The sequence below is a fragment of the Notothenia rossii genome (assembly GCF_949606895.1).
Source record: "Notothenia rossii genome assembly, chromosome: 3".
Lineage (NCBI taxonomy): Eukaryota > Metazoa > Chordata > Actinopteri > Perciformes > Nototheniidae > Notothenia > Notothenia rossii.
The window spans coordinates 92,311,881-92,333,646 of record NC_136901.1 but is presented as its reverse complement, the minus strand read 5'-3'; the positions used below and the strand labels follow the sequence as shown (position 1 = coordinate 92,333,646).

The 21,766-nt window shown below is 40.6% G+C and overlaps 2 protein-coding genes across 2 annotated transcripts in view; both read right to left on the bottom strand.

Annotated features, from left to right (window-relative positions):
- Positions 1-684: 684 nt before the first annotated feature.
- The window catches only part of LOC307030934 (NACHT, LRR and PYD domains-containing protein 12-like), a 60,812-nt gene continuing 39,730 nt past the window's right edge, over positions 685-21,766 (bottom strand). Inside the window, exons 8-10 of the mRNA XM_079667565.1 lie at positions 4,912-5,082; positions 3,132-3,302; positions 685-1,512 (exon numbers count right to left, since the gene is read on the bottom strand). Coding sequence (XP_079523691.1) covers positions 1,254-1,512; positions 3,132-3,302; positions 4,912-5,082 — 601 coding nt within the window. The 3' untranslated portion in view covers positions 685-1,253. The remainder of the gene's footprint in view (positions 1,513-3,131; positions 3,303-4,911; positions 5,083-21,766) is intronic.
- Positions 5,839-16,854, bottom strand: LOC307034576 (protein NLRC3-like; the record flags this gene model as incomplete). The annotated part of the gene is made up of 6 exons (XM_079673408.1): positions 16,437-16,854; positions 13,713-13,817; positions 12,304-12,539; positions 10,261-12,115; positions 6,973-7,146; positions 5,839-5,875 (listed from the first exon to the last, which is right to left on the bottom strand). Exons 1-6 carry the CDS (start codon positions 16,559-16,561, stop codon positions 5,839-5,841), a joined length of 2,532 nt encoding a protein of 843 aa, XP_079529534.1. The 5' UTR covers positions 16,562-16,854.

The window sequence follows — 21,766 nt, the reverse complement described above, 5'->3', positions numbered from 1 at the left end:
ACCGTGACCCCCAAACCGAGGTACGAACCGAACCGTGACTTCTGTGAACCGTTACACCCCTACTTCACAGATGTGGATGAATGATGTGAAATCTAATCAAGTGTTAAATCAGACTTTAGTTCCACCTGGAGTAAATCCACCAGCTACCCTGCAGTATACAAAGTCATTCAAACTAGCTGCTCCTTTACCAGCTTTGAGAACACTTTCATGATCAATCATTATAAAACATATCATATCTATTATTCTGAAATGGACCAATCTGCACAACGACTACTTTTACTGTTTCTACTTTCACTATATTCTGATGAGAATACTTTTCTACTTTCACTTGAGGAACATTTTGAATGCAGGACTTTTTTTTCCAGAAAAACCAATAACTACATTTATTCCGTGGTGAAACCTCAATAAACAAACTTCCCCTCTCACCTTTCTGTGTGTCTTCACTTCCTGTCACCTGAGAGGAGAAGGAGAGAGAGAGAGAATAATGATGATGATAAAACATGAAGAGAAACATCCAGAATGATGAAGAGAGAAAAACAAGAGTGTTGTTTTCCTCTGAGGTCATGCTCCATGAAAGAGTTTCATATCTTGATGAATGGAGGATATTCAGTACTCACAGGTCTTCTGGATCTCGGCTCTGATCGTCTCATTCTCTCTGATCCTGTAGGGATGAACACAACCCAACAGTTTTAGATCCAGTTTAAAATAAGTGTTTGTTCTTTGAGTCAGCTTCAGAGTCCTGACTGATCTCATGCTTTCCATCCCATCATATCTTCTCTGCAAACACTACGACTGACTGCTCTCAGCTGCATTACAGGAAGGAACCAGTCATTAGTCTAGAAACTAAAAACATCCCATCAAAACAGACTACCTTTTCCACTCTTCAGTCAAACCCCATTTGTCTGTGAGAGAGTTGATTACTAAATGTCAAGTCAAAGTCAGCTTTAGTGTCAATCTTCCAGTTTGTGTGCACAGACAGAGAGATCGAAATACCGTTTCCCACAATCCAGAATATAAAAACAAATGTATTTAAAAATATGTTTACAAATATTTATATATATATACACAGAATCAAAGACACATGTTTACATGTGCACACATTAAGACCTAAATAAAACAATACAACAATCAATATATACAAAACAAAATGACAGTGGCTACAAATAAATAATAATATATATAAATGTTTGCATTTCCAGCTGGCCTTCTATAGTTGATGGAAGAATGAGAGAGCCTGCAGTCAGTGGGTAACATCACTGATCTGTTGAGATTCCCCAGAGAGAGAAACACCTCCCTGTGTTTAATACAATACTGCTGAACCAGCAGAGACCCCTTACTGACCTGAGGGTCTCCAGTCTGCAGTCTGGACTCTCCAGAAGATCTCTCAGCAGCTCCACTCCTGAATCCTTCAGAGCGTTGCCTCTCAGGTCCAGATCTCTCAGATGGATGTTGGACTTCAGAGCTGAGATCAGAGCAGAACAGCTGATCTCTGACAACCTGCAGCTCCTCAGTCTAAAGAAAGAAAACATGATGAGGATAAAAATCAGTTTATAATCCAGTCAGATGTTCAGGTCTGAAATGTGCAGCTCATCATTACTGCGTCCTAATCAATGATCTTTCCCTGAATAACAGTGACCGTCATTCTGTTATTGAGGATCATCTTTATATCAGCCTTCTGTTTATTATCTGGGAAAACACGTCTAAATGATTGGGAACTAGGGCTGCACGATTAATCGAATCGCAATCGCGATATCAGCTTGTGCGATTACATAACCGCAACAGGCTGCGATTTAATTAAATAATCAAATGTGCGTGGTGTAGAGCCGATGAATGGGAGTCGGAGGCGGTGTGTTTAATATGGAACTCCACACTTTATTTTCCATTTAACTACACACACAAGAACGTGCTAGCTGCATGCTACTGTGAAGCTGGAATGCTAACAACAGGAAACCGGAACACCAAGTGTAGCACATCCCTCCGAAAGATGGTCGTACACTTGACTGATGATTTCTCATTTATTGAAAACTCCAAAAATCAACGTAAGAGCTACACAAAGACACAAAACAACAACTACGGTTAAGGTTCATCCATATTAGCATCACTTTAGCAAACCATTAAACAAGTGAACCGCAAAGTTATAAAACAGTATAAACGAATCAGGACACATGTTTATATCAGTTAACACTAACCTTGTGCCTCTTGCTAATACTTTAATGTAAACTCTTTCTTTTGATATCGCCGTATTTAAATGTAGATATCTCCGTTAATGTCTGTACTTTATCTCCGTTCATCTCCGTCAAGTTTTTTTCTTTGGGAACAGTAGCTTCCTGCTAATAGGCAAAGTCGCCTTCAAAATAAAAGCATATCTAAATAAAACAGGAAGTTGAGTTACATTACACTTAAGAAATGTATACAATAGCAATGAAAGTAACAAAAACAATGCAATATCCTTTTCAGTTTCATTTGTTTGGGCATCCAGATGTCTTATTTAATGAACATGTGCATGTGTTCTTATATTTACTGGATAGTAGTGCAGAAAGTATGCAGAGAAAACCTTTATTTTCAAAGAAGATATATTTTGGCATTTATTTTATTTTGTCAAATCCTAAGTTATTTTCAAACAGTAGCCTACTACTCAGATATTGTTGTTGTTATATTTGTTTACGATTCTTTGAGAAATACAGATTTCAAAATGATCATGTGTCTGTGCTCTTTCCTTTCCCTGACCAAGTACATATTACACTTTGTTCATTCAATCACAAATCTCAATATTGTCCACAATAATCTCAATATGACTTTTTCACCAAATCGTGAAGCCCTATTGGGAACATAAACATTTCTATGTCACAAAGTCAACTTTATGTAAAACTAATATTAGTTCAGAGGACCTTCTTTATTCAGACCATTTACTAAAGAAAACATACATTTACTTTAACAACTAACAGTGGAAGAATAATAGTTTCTTTAGGAAACAATCAACTGTTATGACTGCAGACTACATTTAGAGAAATACAAATGTGAATAAACAACATTTACAAACGTATGGATGTTATATATATGTAGAAGAATAAGTTGAATAACTAATGAAACATGTGAGACCTCCAGCAGTAACAGAGAGTCAGTGAACTGACCTGAGGGTCTCCAGTCTGCAGTCTGGACTCTCCAGAAGATCTCTCAGCAGCTCCACTCCTGAATCCTGCAGAGCGTTCCCACTCAGGTTCAGATCTCTCAGATGGATGTTGGACTTCAGAGCTGAGGCCAGAGCAGAACAGCTGGTCTTTGACAACCAGCAGTACCTCAGACTGAATAAAGAAAACATGATGAGGATAAAAATCAGTTTATAATCCAGTCAGATGTTCAGGTCTGAAATGTGCAGCTCATCATTACTGCGTCCTAATCAATGATCTTTCCCTGAATAACAGTGACCGTCATTCTGTTATTGAGGATCATCTTTATATCAGCCTTCTGTTTATTATCTGTGAAAACACGTCTAGATTATTGGGAACTAGGGCTGCACGATTAATAAAATCGCGATATCAGCTTGTGCGATTACATAACCGCAACAGGCTGTGATTTAATTAAATAATGAAATGTGCGTGGTGTAGAGCCGATGAATGGGAGTCGGAGGCGGTGTGTTTAATATGGAACTCCACACTTTATTTTCCATTTAACTACAAACACAAGAACGTGCTAGCTGCATGCTACTGTGAAGCTGGAATGCTAACAACAGGAAACCGGAACACCAAGTGTAGCACATCCCTCCGAAAGATGGTCGTACACTTGACTGATGATTTCTCATTTATTGAAAACTCCAAAAATCAACGTAAGAGCTACACAACGACACAAAACAACAAATTCAGTTAAGCTTCACTATTAGCATCACTTTAGCATACCATTAAACAAGTGAACCGCAAAGTTATAAAACAGTATAAACGAATCAGGACACATGTTTATATTAGTTAACACTAACCTTGTGCCTCTTGCTAATACTTTAATGTAAACTCTTTATTTTGATATCGCCGTATTTAAATGTAGATATCTCCGTTAATGTCTGTACTTTATCTCCGTTCATCTCCGTCAAGTGTTTTTCTTTGGGAACAGTAGCTTCCTGTTAATAGGCAAAGTCGCCTTCAAAATAAAAGCATATCTAAATAAAACAGGAAGTTGAGTTAAATTACACTTAAGAAATGTATACAATAGCAATGAAAGTAACACAAACAATGCAATATCCTTTTCAGGTTCATTTGTTTGGGCATCCAGATGTCTTATTTAATGAACATGTGCATGTGTTCTTATATTTACTGGATGGTAGTGCAGAAAGTATGCAGAGAAAACCTTTATTTTTCAAAGAAGATATATTTTCGTATTTATTTTATTTTGTCAAATTCTAAGTTATTTTCAAAAAGTAGCCTACTACTCAGATATTGCTGTTGTATTTGTTTATGATTCTTTGAGATATAGAGATCTCAAAATGATCATTTGTCTGTGCTCTTTCCTTTCCCTGACCAAGCACATATTACACTTTGTTCATTCAATCACAAATCACAATATTGTCCACAATAATCTCAATATGACTTTTTCACCAAATCGTGAAGCCCTATTGGGAACATAAACATTTCTATGTCACAAAGTAAACTTTATGTAAAACTAATATTAGTTCAGAGGACCTTCTTTATTCAGACCATTTACTAAAGAAAACATACATTTACTTTAACAACTAACAGTGGAAGAATAATAGTTTCTTTAGGAAACAATCAACTGTTATGACTGCAGACTACATCTAGAGAAATACAAATGTGAACAAAACAACATTTACAAACGTATGGATGTTATATATATGTAGAAGAATAAGTTGAATAACTAATGAAACATGTGAGATCTCCAGCAGTAACAGAGAGTCAGTGAACTGACCTGAGAGTCTCCAGTCTGCAGTCTGGACTCTCCAGAAGATCTCTCAGCAGCTCCACTCCTGAATCCTGCAGATCGTTCCAGCTCAGGTTCAGAACTCTCAGATGGATGTTGGACTTCAGAGCTGAGATCAGAGCAGAACAGCTGATCTCTGACAACCTGCAGCCCCTCAGTCTGAATAAAGAAAACATGATGTAACTTTAGAAAACAAAGTTCCTGTTTGAAATAACTCCAGGTTTAATAATCTGTTCAGAGTCAAACAGGGTTTTAATGTCAGAGATGATGTAGAAACAATCCACTGATAATCTGGAACCTTAACTTTGATCAGATGTGTGTTCGGGTCAAATTGACCCGATTTCCATTTTCAAAAATATAAGGATATTTTTGTACAACCTGAAACTCAACGGCTGGTGCTTTATTTATTGTGAAGGACATGTGGATTTGTTTTTAATTTTTTCCACTTATGAAAAAAATGCCCACCCGCATTTATGTCCTTCATAAGAGGTTAGGATCAGACCCGGATGCAACACACACACACACACACACACACACACACACACACACACACACACACACACACACACACACACACACACACACACACACACACACACACACACACACACACACACACACACACACACACACACACACACACACACACACACACACACACAAGCTGTTTGATCCTGGTTTCCCTTGATCTCTACCCTTTGTAGTTTGTACACAAAACTATCCTAGAACATTAGAAACATTTTACATTTTCTCACACTGTCCCCCTCGCACCTGCACGCCGGAGGAGGGACTAATCAGAGACATCAGTGTAGTTACAGTGAAGTGCAGAACTTCAATTATCTACCAACAAAATGGCCAAAAGATATTCTGCTCAGAGCCTTGGAGCTAATAATGGAGGAGAGTGAGTGGAATGCATTAGAAGAACACGGTGAAGTGGAACAGGAAGACATTTCTGAAGACGAGGATAATGTGGAGGTAAACTCAGAATTTGACAGCGAATTGGAAGATGAACTTGACTCAGAGCCAGCTGCTGGATAACCCCCACAGCCAGCTTCTGGAAGACCCCCACAGCCAGCTTCTGGAAGACCCCCACAGCCAGCTGTTAGGTCTGTGGACCCTCAAAGGACTCCAAGACACAGACTACATGCAGCAACTGCAACAAGTACACCTGTGCTATACACAGGAAGAAGTTCTACACCATGTGTTTCCTAAACAGACTTGCCCATTGACTCACATGATGTTCTGCAGTGTCACTTCATCAATATCTTTTTTGGATATACTGTATTTTATGAATAGTGACTGTTAATTGTTTTGATTTGCTTTGTGTTTATATCTGTTCTATGTCATTTATATGGATGTTTCCTTCTCTCTCTATTTCACAGCCAAACACTTTTGGATGTGTGGTTCTTGTGTTTTAATTGCTGCTAAATTGCTTTATTTCCTTCAGGGCTTTGATTATTATATGACAGATTAAAAATAACAAACATTAATGAAAAAATGTTTCATTTACATTAGTCCTAGAAAAGCATGAGCAAAATGTAAACCTAGTTTTTATTATAGTGTATTTCTTTTTAACATAAATGATATTTTTAACACAAAAAACCATGGACACTTTGTTCTAGCAAAGAGTATTTTCAAAAACTAATCATATATTTCATTTATATTGTTGGGGAATGAGTTAAAGACAATATATATAAGGAAATGTGCATGTTGAATTTAGTTCTGTATTTTTTTAAAACCCTGAAATATGTCCCGGGTCAATTTGACCCGAACATTACCAAAGGGTGCGAAATGTGAACATAACACACAACTCCTTCATCTCCCTCACAGCTCATCAGTACTGACAGCATCTCCACTGACTCATGGAGCACAGGGTGAGTCTGTGGAAGCTCAAACTCTCTCCCTCACACATTCACCTTCTCTTTGTTACTCTGATCAATATTCAGTCATTAGCAAACATGGAAGAAATAACAATTCAAATGTATTTGTTCAAATTCAGAAAATCATAAACACAAACAGATCTGTATGAACTGCAGTCAGTGAACTGACCTGAGAGCCTCCAGTCTACAGTTTGGACTCTTTAGTCCAGAACTCAGCAGCTCCACTACTGAATCCTTCAGAGGGTTGTTACTCAGGTACAGATCTCTCAGATGGGAGGGGTCCGACTTCAGAGCTGAGGCCAAGACTTCACATTGAGTCTCTGAGAGTCCACAGGCAGTAAGTCTATAATAACACATATATTACAACATGTGTTAAAACAAGAGGAAACATTATATTAACTTGAAGCATTTGATGAAAACATATTTGACATGTTCTGATGGAGATTTGCTGTCAGTCCATTTTATATAATATATCATAATATATTATAGTAGAGTTGAATGTGTTGTCAGTGTGATCTGATCACATGTCTGTGCTCCTGCTGTCACTGACTGTTACCAAAAGAAACAGAAATTAAAAGTTCCCCTATTAAACAGTTTTTCATCAATACATCACAGGTCTCAGATATATACAGAACCTGTCTCTGATTGGCTGAAACACAAAACAGATCATTGCAGCATTACCCATAATCCCCTCTGTTTCAGCCCTGTTTCCAAAGTGCTGATTTTCTGTCTGTTACTTTAGATGAAAATAAGGAGCCCCTCCCCACGCCCCTCTGAGAGACATTTGGTTACAAAGAACTCAATGGAGCTCTAGGAGGAGATTCAGGTGATAAGGGGGGTGGGGTGTTACCTTGGTTGCTGATTGGCTAATGGTTACACAAGACAACACATCGTTATGACATCACAAAGTGGCCAAAATCTGATCAGCTCATTTTCAGACAGGTTTTTATAGAAATTGATCAAAAAGAGAGAGAATCTTTGTTCCTGAAACTTTCAGAGGCTCTTTCCACAGAGGGGACACATGTTGATGTAGAAGAGACATGAAGAAGAGGGGACACATGTTGATGTAGAAGAGACATGGAGAAGAGGGGACACATGTTGATGTAGAAGAGACATGAAGAAGAGGGGACACATGTTGATGTAGAAGAGACATGAAGAAGAGGGGACACATGTTGATGTAGAAGAGACATGAAGAAGAGGGGACACGTGTTGATGTAGAAGAGACATGAAGAAGAGGGGACACATGTTGATGTAGAAGACACATGAAGAGGAGGGGACACATGTTGACGTAGAAGAGACATGAAGAAGAGGGGACACATGTTGACGTAGTAGAGACATGGAGAAGAAGGGACACATGTTGATGTAGAAGAGACATGAAGAAGAGGGGACACATGTTGATGTAGAAGAGACATGAAAAAGAGGGGACACATGTTGATGTAGTAGAGACATGAAGAGGAGGGGACACATGTTGATGTAAAAGAGACATGAAGAAGAGGGGACACATGTTGATGTAGAAGAGACATGAAGAAGAGGGGACACATGTTGATGTAGAAGAGACATGAAAAAGAGGGGACACATGTTGATGTAGAGGAGAGATGAAGAAGAGGGGACACATGTTGATGAAGAAGAGGGGACACATGTTGATGTAGAAGAGACATGAAGAAGAGGGAACACATGTTGATGTAGAAGAGACAAGGAGAAGAGGGGACACATGTTGATGTAGAAGAGACATGAAAAAGAGGGGACACATGTTGATGTAGAAGAGACATGGAGAAGAGGGGACACATGTTGTTGTAGAAGAGACATGAAGAAGAGGGAACACATGTTGATGTAGAGGAGACATGAAGAAGAGGGGACACATGTTGATGTAGAGGAGACATGAAGAAGAGGGGACACATGTTGTTGTAGAAGAGACATGAAGAAGAGGGAACACATGTTGATGTAGAAGAGACATGGAGAAGAGGGGACACATGTTGATGAAGAAGAGACATGAAGAAGAGGGGACACATGTTGATGTAGAAGAGACATGGAGAAGAGGGGACACATGTTGATGTAGAAGAGACATGAAGAAGAGGGAACACATGTTTTTGTAGAAGAGACATGAAGAAGAGGGGACACATGTTGATGTAGAAGAGACATGAAGAAGAGGGGACACATGTTGATGAAGAAGAGACATGGAGAAGAGGGGACACATTTGGATGTAGAAGAGACATGAAGAAGAGGGGACACATGTTGATGTAGAAGAGACATGAAGAAGAGGGGACACATGTTGATGTAGAAGAGACATGAAGAAGAGGGGACACATGTTGATGTAGAAGAGACATGAAGAGGGGACACATGTTGATGTAGAAGAGACATGAAGAAGAGGGGACACATGTTGATGTAGAAGAGACATGAAGAGGGGACACATGTTGATGTAGAAGAGACATGAAGAGGAGGGGACACATGTTGATGTAGAAGAGACATGAAGAGGGGACACGTGTTGATGTAGAAGAGACATGAAGAAGAGGGGACACATGTTGATGTAGAAGAGACATGAAGAGGGGACACATGTTGATGTAGAAGAGACATGAAGAGGGGACACGTGTTGATGTAGAAGAGACATGAAGAAGAGGGGACACATGTTGATGTAGGAGAGACATGAAGAAGAGGGGACACATGTTGATGTAGAAGAGACATGAAGAGGGGACACATGTTGATGTAGAAGAAACATGGAAAAGAGGGGACACATGTTGATGTAGAAGAGACATGAAGAAGAGGGGACACATGTTGATGTAGAAGAGACATGGAGAAGAGGGGACACATGTTGATGTAGAAGAGACATGGAAAAGAGGGGACACATGTTGATGTAGAAGAGACATGGAGAAGAGGGGACACATGTTGATGTAGAAGAGACATGGAGAAGAGGGGACACATGTTGATGTAAAAGAGACATGAAGAAGAGGGGACACATGTTGATGTAGAGGAGACATGGAGAAGAGGGGACACATGTTGATGTAGAAGAGACATGAAGAAGAGGGGACACATGTTGATGTAGGAGAGACACGAAGAAGAGGATTTTGCACAATAGGTGACCTTTAAATAAATCACTTGAATATTAGAGATGTATTTAAATGTGAATTAAACTCCAACACATTGTGATGAAAACGTGTGTCTGTTTGATGACAAAGAAACGACTAGAAAGTAATAATAACATCTTTCTGTGATAACTGTAAGTCCTGCTGTGTGGTGTGATCACATGCTGAGGAACCTCTAGAGTCCTTCATGTGTTTGACATGTCGCCTCCATCACTCAATACGAAGAGAGGAACGCTTCAGTTTAACTATTATTATAAATAAATAGAAGAACAGTGTTGGTTTATTTTGATCTCAGTATTTAAACAGCAGAAATGTTATAGTGTTTATTTGAATAATTAAACTCCTGATTAGTTTATAAAGTGAATCACATCTGGACTCACTTGGCCTTCCTGCAGTTCCTCACAGCTGGAATCAGTCTCAGTCGTCCCTCCTGTGATGTGTGGTACTTCTCCAGGTCCAACTCATCCATAACCTCCTCTGACATCTGCAGCATGTAGGCCAGAGCAGAGCAGTGGATCACAGAGAGTTTTTCCTTTGATCTGTTCTCTGACTTCAGGAACTCTGTGATCTTCTGATGTACTGAGAGGTCCTTCATCTCTGTCAGACAGTGGAAGATGTTGATGCTCCTCTCAGAAGACATTTCACCACTGCTCATCTTCTTCAGGTTGTTGATGGCTCTCTGGATGTCTTTGTGACCCAGCAGGCCTCTGAAGAGTCTCTGGATGATTGTTGGACGCTTGCCTGTGCGACCCAGCAGGCCTCCTAACAGTCTCTGGTTGGACTTCAGAGAGAGGCCGTGGAGAAAGCGGACAAACAGGTCCAGGTGGCCATTTTTACTTCTGAGGGATTTCTCCATGGCTCCCTTCAGGAAGACATCCAGGGATGGGTGACCCTGATCTCTGTTTTCACTGTTCTCATAGGGCCAGTCTCCCTGCAGGAAGTCCTTCAGTACCTTTGTGTCTCTGTTGGTGTAACAGTGCAACATGTAGACTGCAGCCAGAAACTCCTGAATGCTCAGATGAACAAAGCAGTAGACTGTTTTCTGGAAGATCACACTCTCTCTTCTGAAGATCTCTGTACAAAGTCCTGAGTGCACCGAGGCCTCGGTGACATCAAGGCCACAGCGCTGCAGGTCTTCTTGGTAGAACATGATGTGTCCTTTCTCCAGATGTTCAAACGCCAGCCTCCCCAGCTTCAGGAGAAGCTCCCTGTCAGCCTCCGTCAGCTGCTGTGGACTCGTCTCATGTCCCTCTTCATACTTCTGCTTCTTCCTCTTGGTCTGGACCAGCAGGAAGTGTGAGTACATGTCAGTGAGGGTCTGGGGCAGCTCTCCTCTCTGGTCTGTAGTCAACATGTGGTCCAAAACTGCAGCAGTGATCCAGCAGAAGACTGGGATCAGACACATGATGTGGAGGCTCCTGGAGCTCTTGATGTGAGAGATGATTCTGCTGGACAGGTCTTCATCACTCCATCTCCTCCTGAAGTACTCCTCCTTCTGGGCGTCAGTGAAGCCTCGTACTTCTGTCACCCTGTCCACACACTCAGGAGGGATCTGATTGGCCGCTGCAGGTCTGGAAGTTATCCAGACGAGAGCCGAGGGAAGCAGCTTCCCCCTGATGAGGTTTGTCAGCAGCACGTTGACTGAGGACTGCTGAGAGACATCAGACACAACCTCATTGTTTCTGAAGTCCAGAGAAAGTCTGCTTTCATCCAGGCCGTCAAAGATGAGCAGCACTTTGCAGACAGCCAGCTGCTCTGCTGTGAGCTTCTGTAAGGTTGGATGGAAAACATGGAGCAGCCTGAGAAGACTGTACTGCTCACCTTTGATCAGGTTCAGCTCCCTGAAGGAGAGCGGGATCACCAGACTGACATCTTGGTTTCCCAAACCCTCGGCCCAGTCCAGAGTGAACTTCTGCACTGAGAAGCTTTTTCCAACTCCAGCGACTCCGTTGGTCAGGACCGCTCTGATGAGAGTCTGTTGGTCAGGTGAGGCTTTAAAGATGTCCTGGCACTTGATTGGAGTGTCATGGAGGGTCTCCTTCTTGGAAGCTGTCTCCAGCTGCCTCACCTCATGTTGGGTATTAACCTCTTCACTCTGGCCTTGTGTGATGTAGAGCTCAGTGAAGATGCTGTTGAGGAGGGTTTCACTTTGATCAGTTCCTTCAGTCACACGTTCACATCTCCTCCTCAGACTGAGCCTATGTTCATCTAGAACCTCCTGCAGACCACTATCTGCTGGAAGAGAAGGAAACAGGAGAGAATCAGGAAATGCTTTTGAGAATCTAACAATCAAACTAACAAAAACAGACTGAGTTGAAATGTTTTGCAAACAGCTGAATGTCTCTGCTCTACAACAGAATACCTCATCCAGACCAAAGGAACCAGGAAGAGGAATAAGACGCTGCATGAGTTCGGCCTCTTACCTCGTACAGAGCTGCTCTGACTGGCTGTCTGCAGGCCAGCTCTGGTTCTGGATCTTTCTCCACACTGGGGACAGGAAGGGTCTCCTGATGGAGGTCTCTGCTCCCAGTATGAGGTGATGCACTGTCTGCAGAACCAGTGTCCACAGCTGGTAGAGACTGGATCCTTCAGGACGTCCTGACACAGAGCACAGCTGGACAGCTGCTCCTCCACAGGAACACCACTCTTCCTCTTCCCTCTGTGGAGATGAGCACATCCTTTATAGCACTTTAGGGGAGCTGATTATCACCAAAGGTACAACACGGGGGAACATTCTAGTTTGATATTTAAAAAAAGGTCTAAACAATATACCTTTGTGATCAGGTAGATAGCTTACAATTCACATGATCATGAAACCAAAGAGCATCCTGTCTGGATTCATGACATCCCCCAGAGGAGCACAAGTTCACTGCATCTACTAAGACACACAGCTGTATTAACCTGGTGCTTTATAAACCCAACTTACAGAGAATCTGCTGTGAATTCATAGCAATAAACATCTGGAAAGGATGCCTAAATAACAACAGAATGATACTGATTTGATCCTGAGTTAAAGCTTTGTCAGGTCTGTCTCCAACACAACGAGCATCAACATTTACAAATGTTTGTTTTCTGAATGAGATGGGTTTGATTAAAGCTAGGCTAACATTGTAGCTGCTCCATCAGCCCTCAGAAGAACTTCATGTAGTCATACGTACAGCAGTGACTATATAGTTAGCACCACAGACAGTCTCTGGTTTAAACAGGAACATGAATAACCCTGATTGAATATGAGCTGCTGGAGAGCTCTGTTCTCCTCTCTGATTCCCCTCAGACCGTCAGAGACCACAGGAGCACAATCTCAACACTGACAGCTTTTTGTAACAGAGCGTCACAGACTTTACACTCAAGTTGAAATGTGTCACGCTGCACGAATACGCAGGTGATATGAATTTCCCATCTTCACTTCCTCCGTGTTGCCAGGCACGGATCTGGGTCTTTGCATTGACTCTACATGTAATCTCTTAAACTCTGTTATATCTGCTAATGCTAAACTCAACCAGCTCACCAGGTGATTACTATTATTAATAATCATCTTAAAAAGACATATCATAAACATGCCCAAGTAGTTAAATAATGTTTTGGATGATATATATTTAGTTTTTAAATCAGTATCAACATGTTTGCTATTTAAAACCATTTTATACCACAGATAGAATGATAATATAATTGCATATTGAATTATCCTCAAATCATGTTAGCTTGCTGTACTCTGCTGCGTGTTTCCTTTACAAACTGCTCACAGGATATCATTAAAGAACAGTTTAATATATTAGATTACATAAAAACTGAATCCTTTTCAGGTCAGGTTACAGTAGAAACAGACTCTTACTTTGTGTCTGAGGGTCCAGGGTCATTACTGAAGGTTATAGGTTTCCCCATAGACCGGTCACTCTTCAGAGACAGACAGCTGGGGACTGGAGACTCTGCTCTCTGTCTGTGGAAACAACACATGTTTTAAACATCATTAGTTTATTTAAAGAGCAGATTTTGATGAATGTTCACCTTATTTCGTTTTTGAGTCTTGATTGTGGGTTTCTGTTGTTAAAATTCATTTGAGAGTGAAACGTTTTACATATTTGTATTTTGTTAGCTTCATTTAACACAAAGTCCAACACGTAGGGTGTGAGGATGATTTCACTGGGAGATCATTTACTATTGCTGTAAAGTCAAACAGAGCCTGAGGCTTAGTAAAAAAATAATATATATACATATCAATAAAAAAATAGCTTAATTTTAAAGAGAAATTAAATCATTAACGTTACAAATATGTACACTGAAGGCGGTCCTCCTCTGGCAAGCCGGGTGTAATCACACTAATCAGAAAACCCGGTGCCGCTACCTGAACGAGTTAAATAGTTGGTGCGTGCGAGCCGGGTAACACACTGAAGCGTGCAGACGGGAGGCATTCTACCTAGTCAGGACAGGCAGCCGGTAACACACTGAAGCGTGCAGACGGGAGGCATTCTACCTAGTCAGGACAGGCAGCCGGTAACACACTGAAGCGTGCAGACGGGAGGCATTCTACCAAGTCAGGACAGGCAGCCGGTCAGACACTGAAGCGTGCAGACGGGAGGCATTCTACCAAGTCAGGACAGGCAGCCGGTGACACACTGAAGCGTGCAGACAGGAGGCATTCTACCAAGTCAGGACAGGCAGCCGGTAACACACTGAAGAGTGCAGACGGGAGGCATTCTACCAAGTCAGGACAGGCAGCCGGTAACACACTGAAGCGTGCAGACAGGAGGCATTCTACCAAGTCAGGACAGGCAGCCGGTAACACACTGAAGCGTGCAGACGGGAGGCATTCTACCAAGTCAGGACAGGCAGCCGGTAACACACTGAAGCGTGCAGACGGGAGGCATTCTACCAAGTCAGGACAGGCAGCCGGTAACACACTGAAGCGCGCAGACAGGAGGCATTCTACCAAGTCAGGACAGGCAGCCGGTCAGACACTGAAGCGCGCAGACAGGAGGCATTCTACCAAGTCAGGACAGGCAGCCGGTAACACACTGAAGCGCGCAGACGGGAGGCATTCTACCAAGTCAGGACAGGCAGCCGGTAACACACTGAAGCATGCAGACAGGAGGCATTCTACCAAGTCAGAACAGGCAGCCGGTAACACACTGAAGAGTGCAGACGGGAGGCATTCTACCAAGTCAGGACAGGCAGCCGGTAACACACTGAAGAGTGCAGACGGGAGGCATTCTACCAAGTCAGGACAGGCAGCCGGTAACACACTGAAGCGTGCAGACAGGAGGCATTCTACCAAGTCAGGACAGGCAGCCGGTAACACACTGAAGCGCGCAGACAGGAGGCATTCTACCAAGTCAGGACAGGCAGCCGGTCAGACACTGAAGCGCGCAGACAGGAGGCATTCTACCAAGTCAGGACAGGCAGCCGGTAACACACTGAAGCATGCAGACGGGAGGCATTCTACCAAGTCAGGACAGGCAGCCGGTAACACACTGAAGCATGCAGACGGGAGGCATTCTACCAAGTCAGGACAGGCAGCCGGTAACACACTGAAGCATGCAGACGGGAGGCATTCTACGAAGTCAGGACAGGCAGACGGTCAGACACTCAGATCCTTAGTGTTGTGTGAGAGGTCCGCAGAGCCACGGTGCGCTAAGATGTTTTATGTTCTGGTAAATTGTTTGCGTGTGTGCCACGTGTCCTTTTATAACCCTGCGCGTCATTGTTTGTATATTAAGCATCAATTTGGTGTGCTAATTTTGCAGAACATTCTGAGCTTAGACTCTCTGTTAGTTATTGTTAAAAGGATAGATAAAAGAAGGACCTTAATTGTATTTAATTTAACATCCTGCAATTAGCCTACTCTGATAGGTGTTAAAAGGATATACGATTTTAGGAGGTTAAATACATTGAATTTAAGAAGAACAATAAATAAATGCAATATAATATTTATTGTTAAAAAGTATTCATTTCAATTTACTAAAAGCCTTTCTAATAAAATCCTGCTAATTTAGTTCACTGAATATTCCTGCTAAAATAGAGGAAACAATCTTTCTTGTTATAAAGAATTCATTTGATTTATTAAAAACATTGCTAATAAAATCCAGTTAATTAAATCTGCAGAGATTTAAAAAGAGCTTGGGTTTAGAGAATGTATGTTTAAAATGAATATTTCTGTGCTTAGTCTTCCCAGTTCATTTGTAAAATATTCACCTTTAAGGCAGCAGTGTCAGTGTATTGTTTGCATGCTTTGTTTATTTTAATAACTTGCAAGTTGTCTAAATGCATCTTTCTTGTTTCAAAGGTTTTCCCCTGCACTAAATGACCCATTCAGCAAGTAAATGGACTTCTGTTTTCAGTAAACTGCTGAAATAAAAGACTGAAAAGTAAAGCTGTGTCATTGGAGTGGAACCCTGTTCAAAGTCAGTAGATGCCTCAAGTCCCTTTCAAGTGGGGAAACTGCACCAAAATCACAGGAGACTTGACTATTGCTGATGATGACAAGGAGCAAGAGCTCAACTTTGATGTACTAAAAACAGAATCCTCTTCAGGTCAGGTTACAGTGGAAACAGACTCTTACTTTGTGTCTGAGGGTCCAGGTTCATTACTGAAGGATATAGGGAGACCCATAGACCGGTCACTCTTCAGAGACAGACAGCTGGAGACTGAAGATGTGTCCTCTTCCTCATCTTTTAAATCACTCATCTTCTCCAGTCTAAGAGAAAACCAGTAACACTGGAGACACACACACACACACACACACACACACACACACACACACACACACACACACACACACACACAAACACACACACTTCAATCTAAACCATCTTAATAATAAACTTGGTTAAAATACATGAAATCAGTCAGACTTCAGGCCGCTCTCCATTTTGACTGCGTCACATGTAACTCTGATGAAACAGGAAATAATACAAGTTTACAACACTTGCAGAATCCTCATTGGACTCTAGGACGCAGATTTTTAACCAATAAGTTATTTTCTGACATCCAGTTTGACAGAGTAAATAATGAATGTGTTAGAAAGCAGATCCTGGTGTTAACACTCACCCTGTCCTCCTGCTCCGTCAAGCTGTAAAATGGAGTCTGGCAGTCGAACCAGTCCGACCAGTCTGACTTCCTACTTTCAGGTGACACCCTCACCTGTCTGCAGCTCCTCCCTCTGATAGGAATAATGCTCAAGTTCCAACATAAAAACAAAAACATTGAAGACTTCAATGCTTCAAGATTGGAGGTTCAAAACCCCCATTACACACACACACACACACACACACACACACACACACACACACACACACACACACACACACACACACACACACACACACACACACACACACACACACACACACACACACACACACACACACACACACACACACACACACACACACACACACACACACACACACACACACGCACACGCACACGCACACACGTACACTGGACACCCCACACTGTACACACACATGTAACCGGTGTGTCGTTAAGCGGTGTCTGCTTGTAATGTGTTGATGATGGATGAGACCGGAGCCAGCACACAGTTGAGGCGGTCTCCGTTTATTCAGTGATAATCTGACAACATACAACAAATCAGTCGTCATTCATTAGTTTTTCTCCTCACACCAACTCTTCTCACATGGAACATTTGCAAAAAGGGAAGAGGAAACGTGAGGAACACACAATATGAAGGGGGAAGTCCCCACAAAAATAATCTTCTGAGTACAGTGACTACATTTCAGAGGTTCCGCCTCTCAGACCTAGTCAGGTATTGCACGTTCAATAAATGAAGAACACAGAATTATTAAATATAAAACACAGAATGTGTGATTATACTAAATGATTTACAAATGACCACACACACACACACACACACACACACACACACACACACACACACACACACACGTTCATCAACTTATTAACTTGAAGGTGCATACTGCCACCTACTGTACAAGAGTGTGTATCACCATGTCATCCTATCACCACCTGTGGAAGTATGCCACTGTGTTTACGTTATTTTAAATTCTTGTAATCAACCTGTTTCCCTCAAATACTTACAAAGTGCCTTCCTGGTACCCTCTCCCCTTCTGTCCCCAGTTTCAGAAGCCTTTAAGATGATCTTTGGAGATGCATCGATCTGTTACACTTAAGAGGAAAACAGGCTAATTTCACGAAAACCAAGCAATTGAAACTGAACAAAATGATATTAAAAAGGTAAACAATAAGGCTCTTCTACTTCAATAAATGCAAGAGATGCAGCATTTTATCAACAATGTTTAATTTATATCTTTCATCTTCTTTAGACGTCACTCATTGGGTGACATCCCGACGATGGTTTGGACTTTATTGATCCCCAAAACACAAGTCTAAGTCGTTTAAAAAGAATCTCCATTGTAACAACAAAACGGTTATCTCTAATTTCGTGATCTCATTGCTTTAGTGGAGAAGAGCTTCAAAATCTAAAATCTCAAACCTGTTAGAAATCCCATCCATTACATCCTGTTCCTGAGGTTTAGGGAGTAGCAAAACCTTTCATAGCAAAAACATTTTTGACGCTAATAAACATTTAGGCCTATGTCTGGCTCTTGAGGGCTCTGACGTGAAGTGTACTTCTCGCGCCAAATACAGCAATAAAAGTTCATCAAAGTTTATTTAATTTGCCCAATATCACACATTTTACTTTTGTCTCTTGGGGCTTTAAGGTGTAGAACGTGAATATGCCGGACATTCCAGGTGATTTGAGCTTTTAAAATATTTACTGAAGAGACAACAGTCACTGTGTTTCTCCTCGCACTGTGTACAACTTGACACAAAAAGTCCGGGGGGGGGGGGGACCGGTCAGAAGAAGTGAAATAAAATATTATAGCAATTGAAATTACACTTCTTATAAATGTTGTCGTATCCACAGAATACAAGACTACAAGAAAAACAACATTGTGTGAAACACGCACAGATATTAATAAATATATTAACGTAAGTAAATATCAGAGACGGCAAAAGTAAACACATCCTTTCCTCAAGTAGAAGTACAGATAGGCTACTCGTGTTTAAAATACTCAGGTAAAAGTAGAAGTACTGACTAAACTTCTTTACTCAAGTAAAAGTAAAGAGGCTTTGAAATGTACTTCAGTAAAAAGTACCCATAACTAGCAGCTGTTTTAAAGAGTACCTGACCTCCCTTTATATTAATAGAACAATAATGTCATTGTTAGCTAATGAATGTTTCCATGCTGAACAACGGCAACATGACAACGTTTTCATTGGTCCCTCTTCTTTAGAGAAGACCAGGAAATGATGGATACACGGATCGTGTTCAAATCAATAGGCACGCAATGACTCTAAATAATAATGATCACGCCACCAAACACACATTCAGACTAAAGGAACCAGCCTGTTTGGAAAATGAGAGAAGTAGAAAGTACAGGTATTTGGGTTCAACATGTGAGAAGTAGAAAGTACAGGTATTTGAGTTCAACATGTAAGAAGTAGAAAGTACAGGTATTTGAGTTCAACATGTGAGAAGTAGAAAGTACAGGTATTTGTGTTCAACATGTAAGAAGTAGAAAGTACAGGTATTTGTGTTCAACATGTAAGAAGTAGAAAGTACAGGTATTTGTGTTCATCATGTAAGAAGTAGAAAGTACAGGTATTTGTGTTCAACATGTAAGAAGTAGAAAGTACAGGTATTTGAGTTCAACTTGTGAGAAGTAGAAAGTACAGGTATTTGTGTTCATCATGTAAGAAGTAGAAAGTACAGGTATTTGTGTTCAACATGTAAGAAGTAGAAAGTACAGGTATTTGTGTTCAACATGTAAGAAGTAGAAAGTACAGGTATTTGTGTTCAACATGTAAGAAGTAGAAAGTACAGGTATTTGAGTTCAACATGTAAGAAGTAGAAAGTACAGGTATTTGTGTTCAACATGTAAGAAGTAGAAAGTACAGGTATTTGTGTTCAACATGTAAGAAGTAGAAAGTACAGGTATTTGTGTTCAACATGTAAGAAGTAGAAAGTACAGGTATTTGAGTTCAACATGTAAGAAGTAGAAAGTACAGGTATTTGAGTTCAACATGTAAGAAGTAGAAAGTACAGGTATTTGGGTTCAACATGTAAGAAGTAGAAAGTACAGGTATTTGTGTTCAACATGTAAGAAGTAGAAAGTAAAGGTATTTGTGTTCAACATGTAAGAAGTAGAAAGTACAGGTATTTGTGTTCAACATGTGAGAAGTAGAAAGTACAGGTATTTGTGTTCAACATGTAAGAAGTAGAAAGTACAGGTATTTGTGTTCAAAATGTAAGAAGTAGAAAGTACAGGTATTTGTGTTCAACATGTAAGAAGTAGAAAGTACAGGTATTTGTATTCAACATGTAAGAAGTAGAAAGTACAGGTATTTGTGTTCAACATGTAAGAAGTAGAAAGTACAGGTATTTGTATTCAACATGTAAGAAGTAGAAAGTACAGGTATTTGTGTTCAAAATGTAAGAAGTAGAAAGTACAGGTATTTGTGTTCAGCATGTAAGAAGTAGAAAGTACAGGTATTTGTGTTCAACATGTAAGAAGTAGAAAGTACAGGTATTTGTATTCAACATGTAAGAAGTAGAAAGTTCAGGTATTTGTGTTCAACATGTAAGAAGTCAAAGTAAAAAGTCTTCAGAAAAATAAGTTGTGAGTAAAGTACTGATACCAGAAAAATGTACTTTAGTTAGGAAGTATTTGTACTCCACTACTTCCCACCTCTGGTAAAAATGTATGTAGAAGTCTCAGTAAGCAATGATTAAGTTCAATGATTTAGATATTCTATATTCTAAGTATATGGGAGTTATTTCAACCAAATAACAAAATAACTTTCAAAATAATTTAGCATTTGGTCTTTTGGGCCAAGGTATGTTATATTGTGTTTCCTTTTGTTTCCTCAATGTAGGTGAGCTTGTCCTAACCATTCATTTGTATAGGTGTTTCAGTGGCTTTTGTTTATTTACTTTTTAAAATAAAAAGACAAACAACACTGGTTTTAGTTTCAATTTATTTCAAGTGATGCTAAAATCAAAATTCATGTTTTAAAAAACACCACTCCATGTATATCCCAAACACACACAATATCTATAGTCACCCAGACTCTGTCAGATACAGTGAATCCCTTTGTTAAGTAGCCACTTGGTTAAGAAATAGGACCCAAAACACCACCCAAGCCTCGATATGCATCCGATTCAGGCCTGTGGGTTTTATAATGTGCCTCCTTCAATCCTGGTCCTTTGCATTAGAATAAAATACACCTAATGGACGGAACAAAATGCACTTTGAAATGTGTTTTAAGAAAAGAATGACAAGGTGTGAAAGAATCATACAAATGTGCCTTATGGAATTGCATACTCTTGAAAAATGGTTCCTAATGTTGCATCACGTGTCAGGAAAGCTATATATAGACAGTACAGCCCTACCAAATAAAAAAGTCAAGGAATGCACGGTGAAATGTGACGGTGAGTGACCGAGTACAGAAACATTGAGTGTGCATACAGTGGAGGAAGGCGTGTGGAAGACATCTCATTTCTGGTGGAGGGACAGTATTACACACCACAACATGTAATTCAGGTAAGGAGGCAGGTGTTTGTGGAGAGGTAGACAAAGAACAATGAGGACATGTGGACAGTTTATATAGAAAGGCTTCATATGCATTTAGTATTGTAAGAACATGTTTTAATTGGGGGGTGGACGTCACATCCTCTTGGGGGGTCCTGGGGTATGCCCCCCCCGGGAAGTTTATTTTTTACATTTTAAAGTAAAATGCTTCAACCTGGTGCACTTTGAGCGCCCGATTACAGAGACCTGATCTAGGGGGTACAACTTTAAACACCCATATGAAAAAGATCGGTTTGCATTTTATTAATCAAAT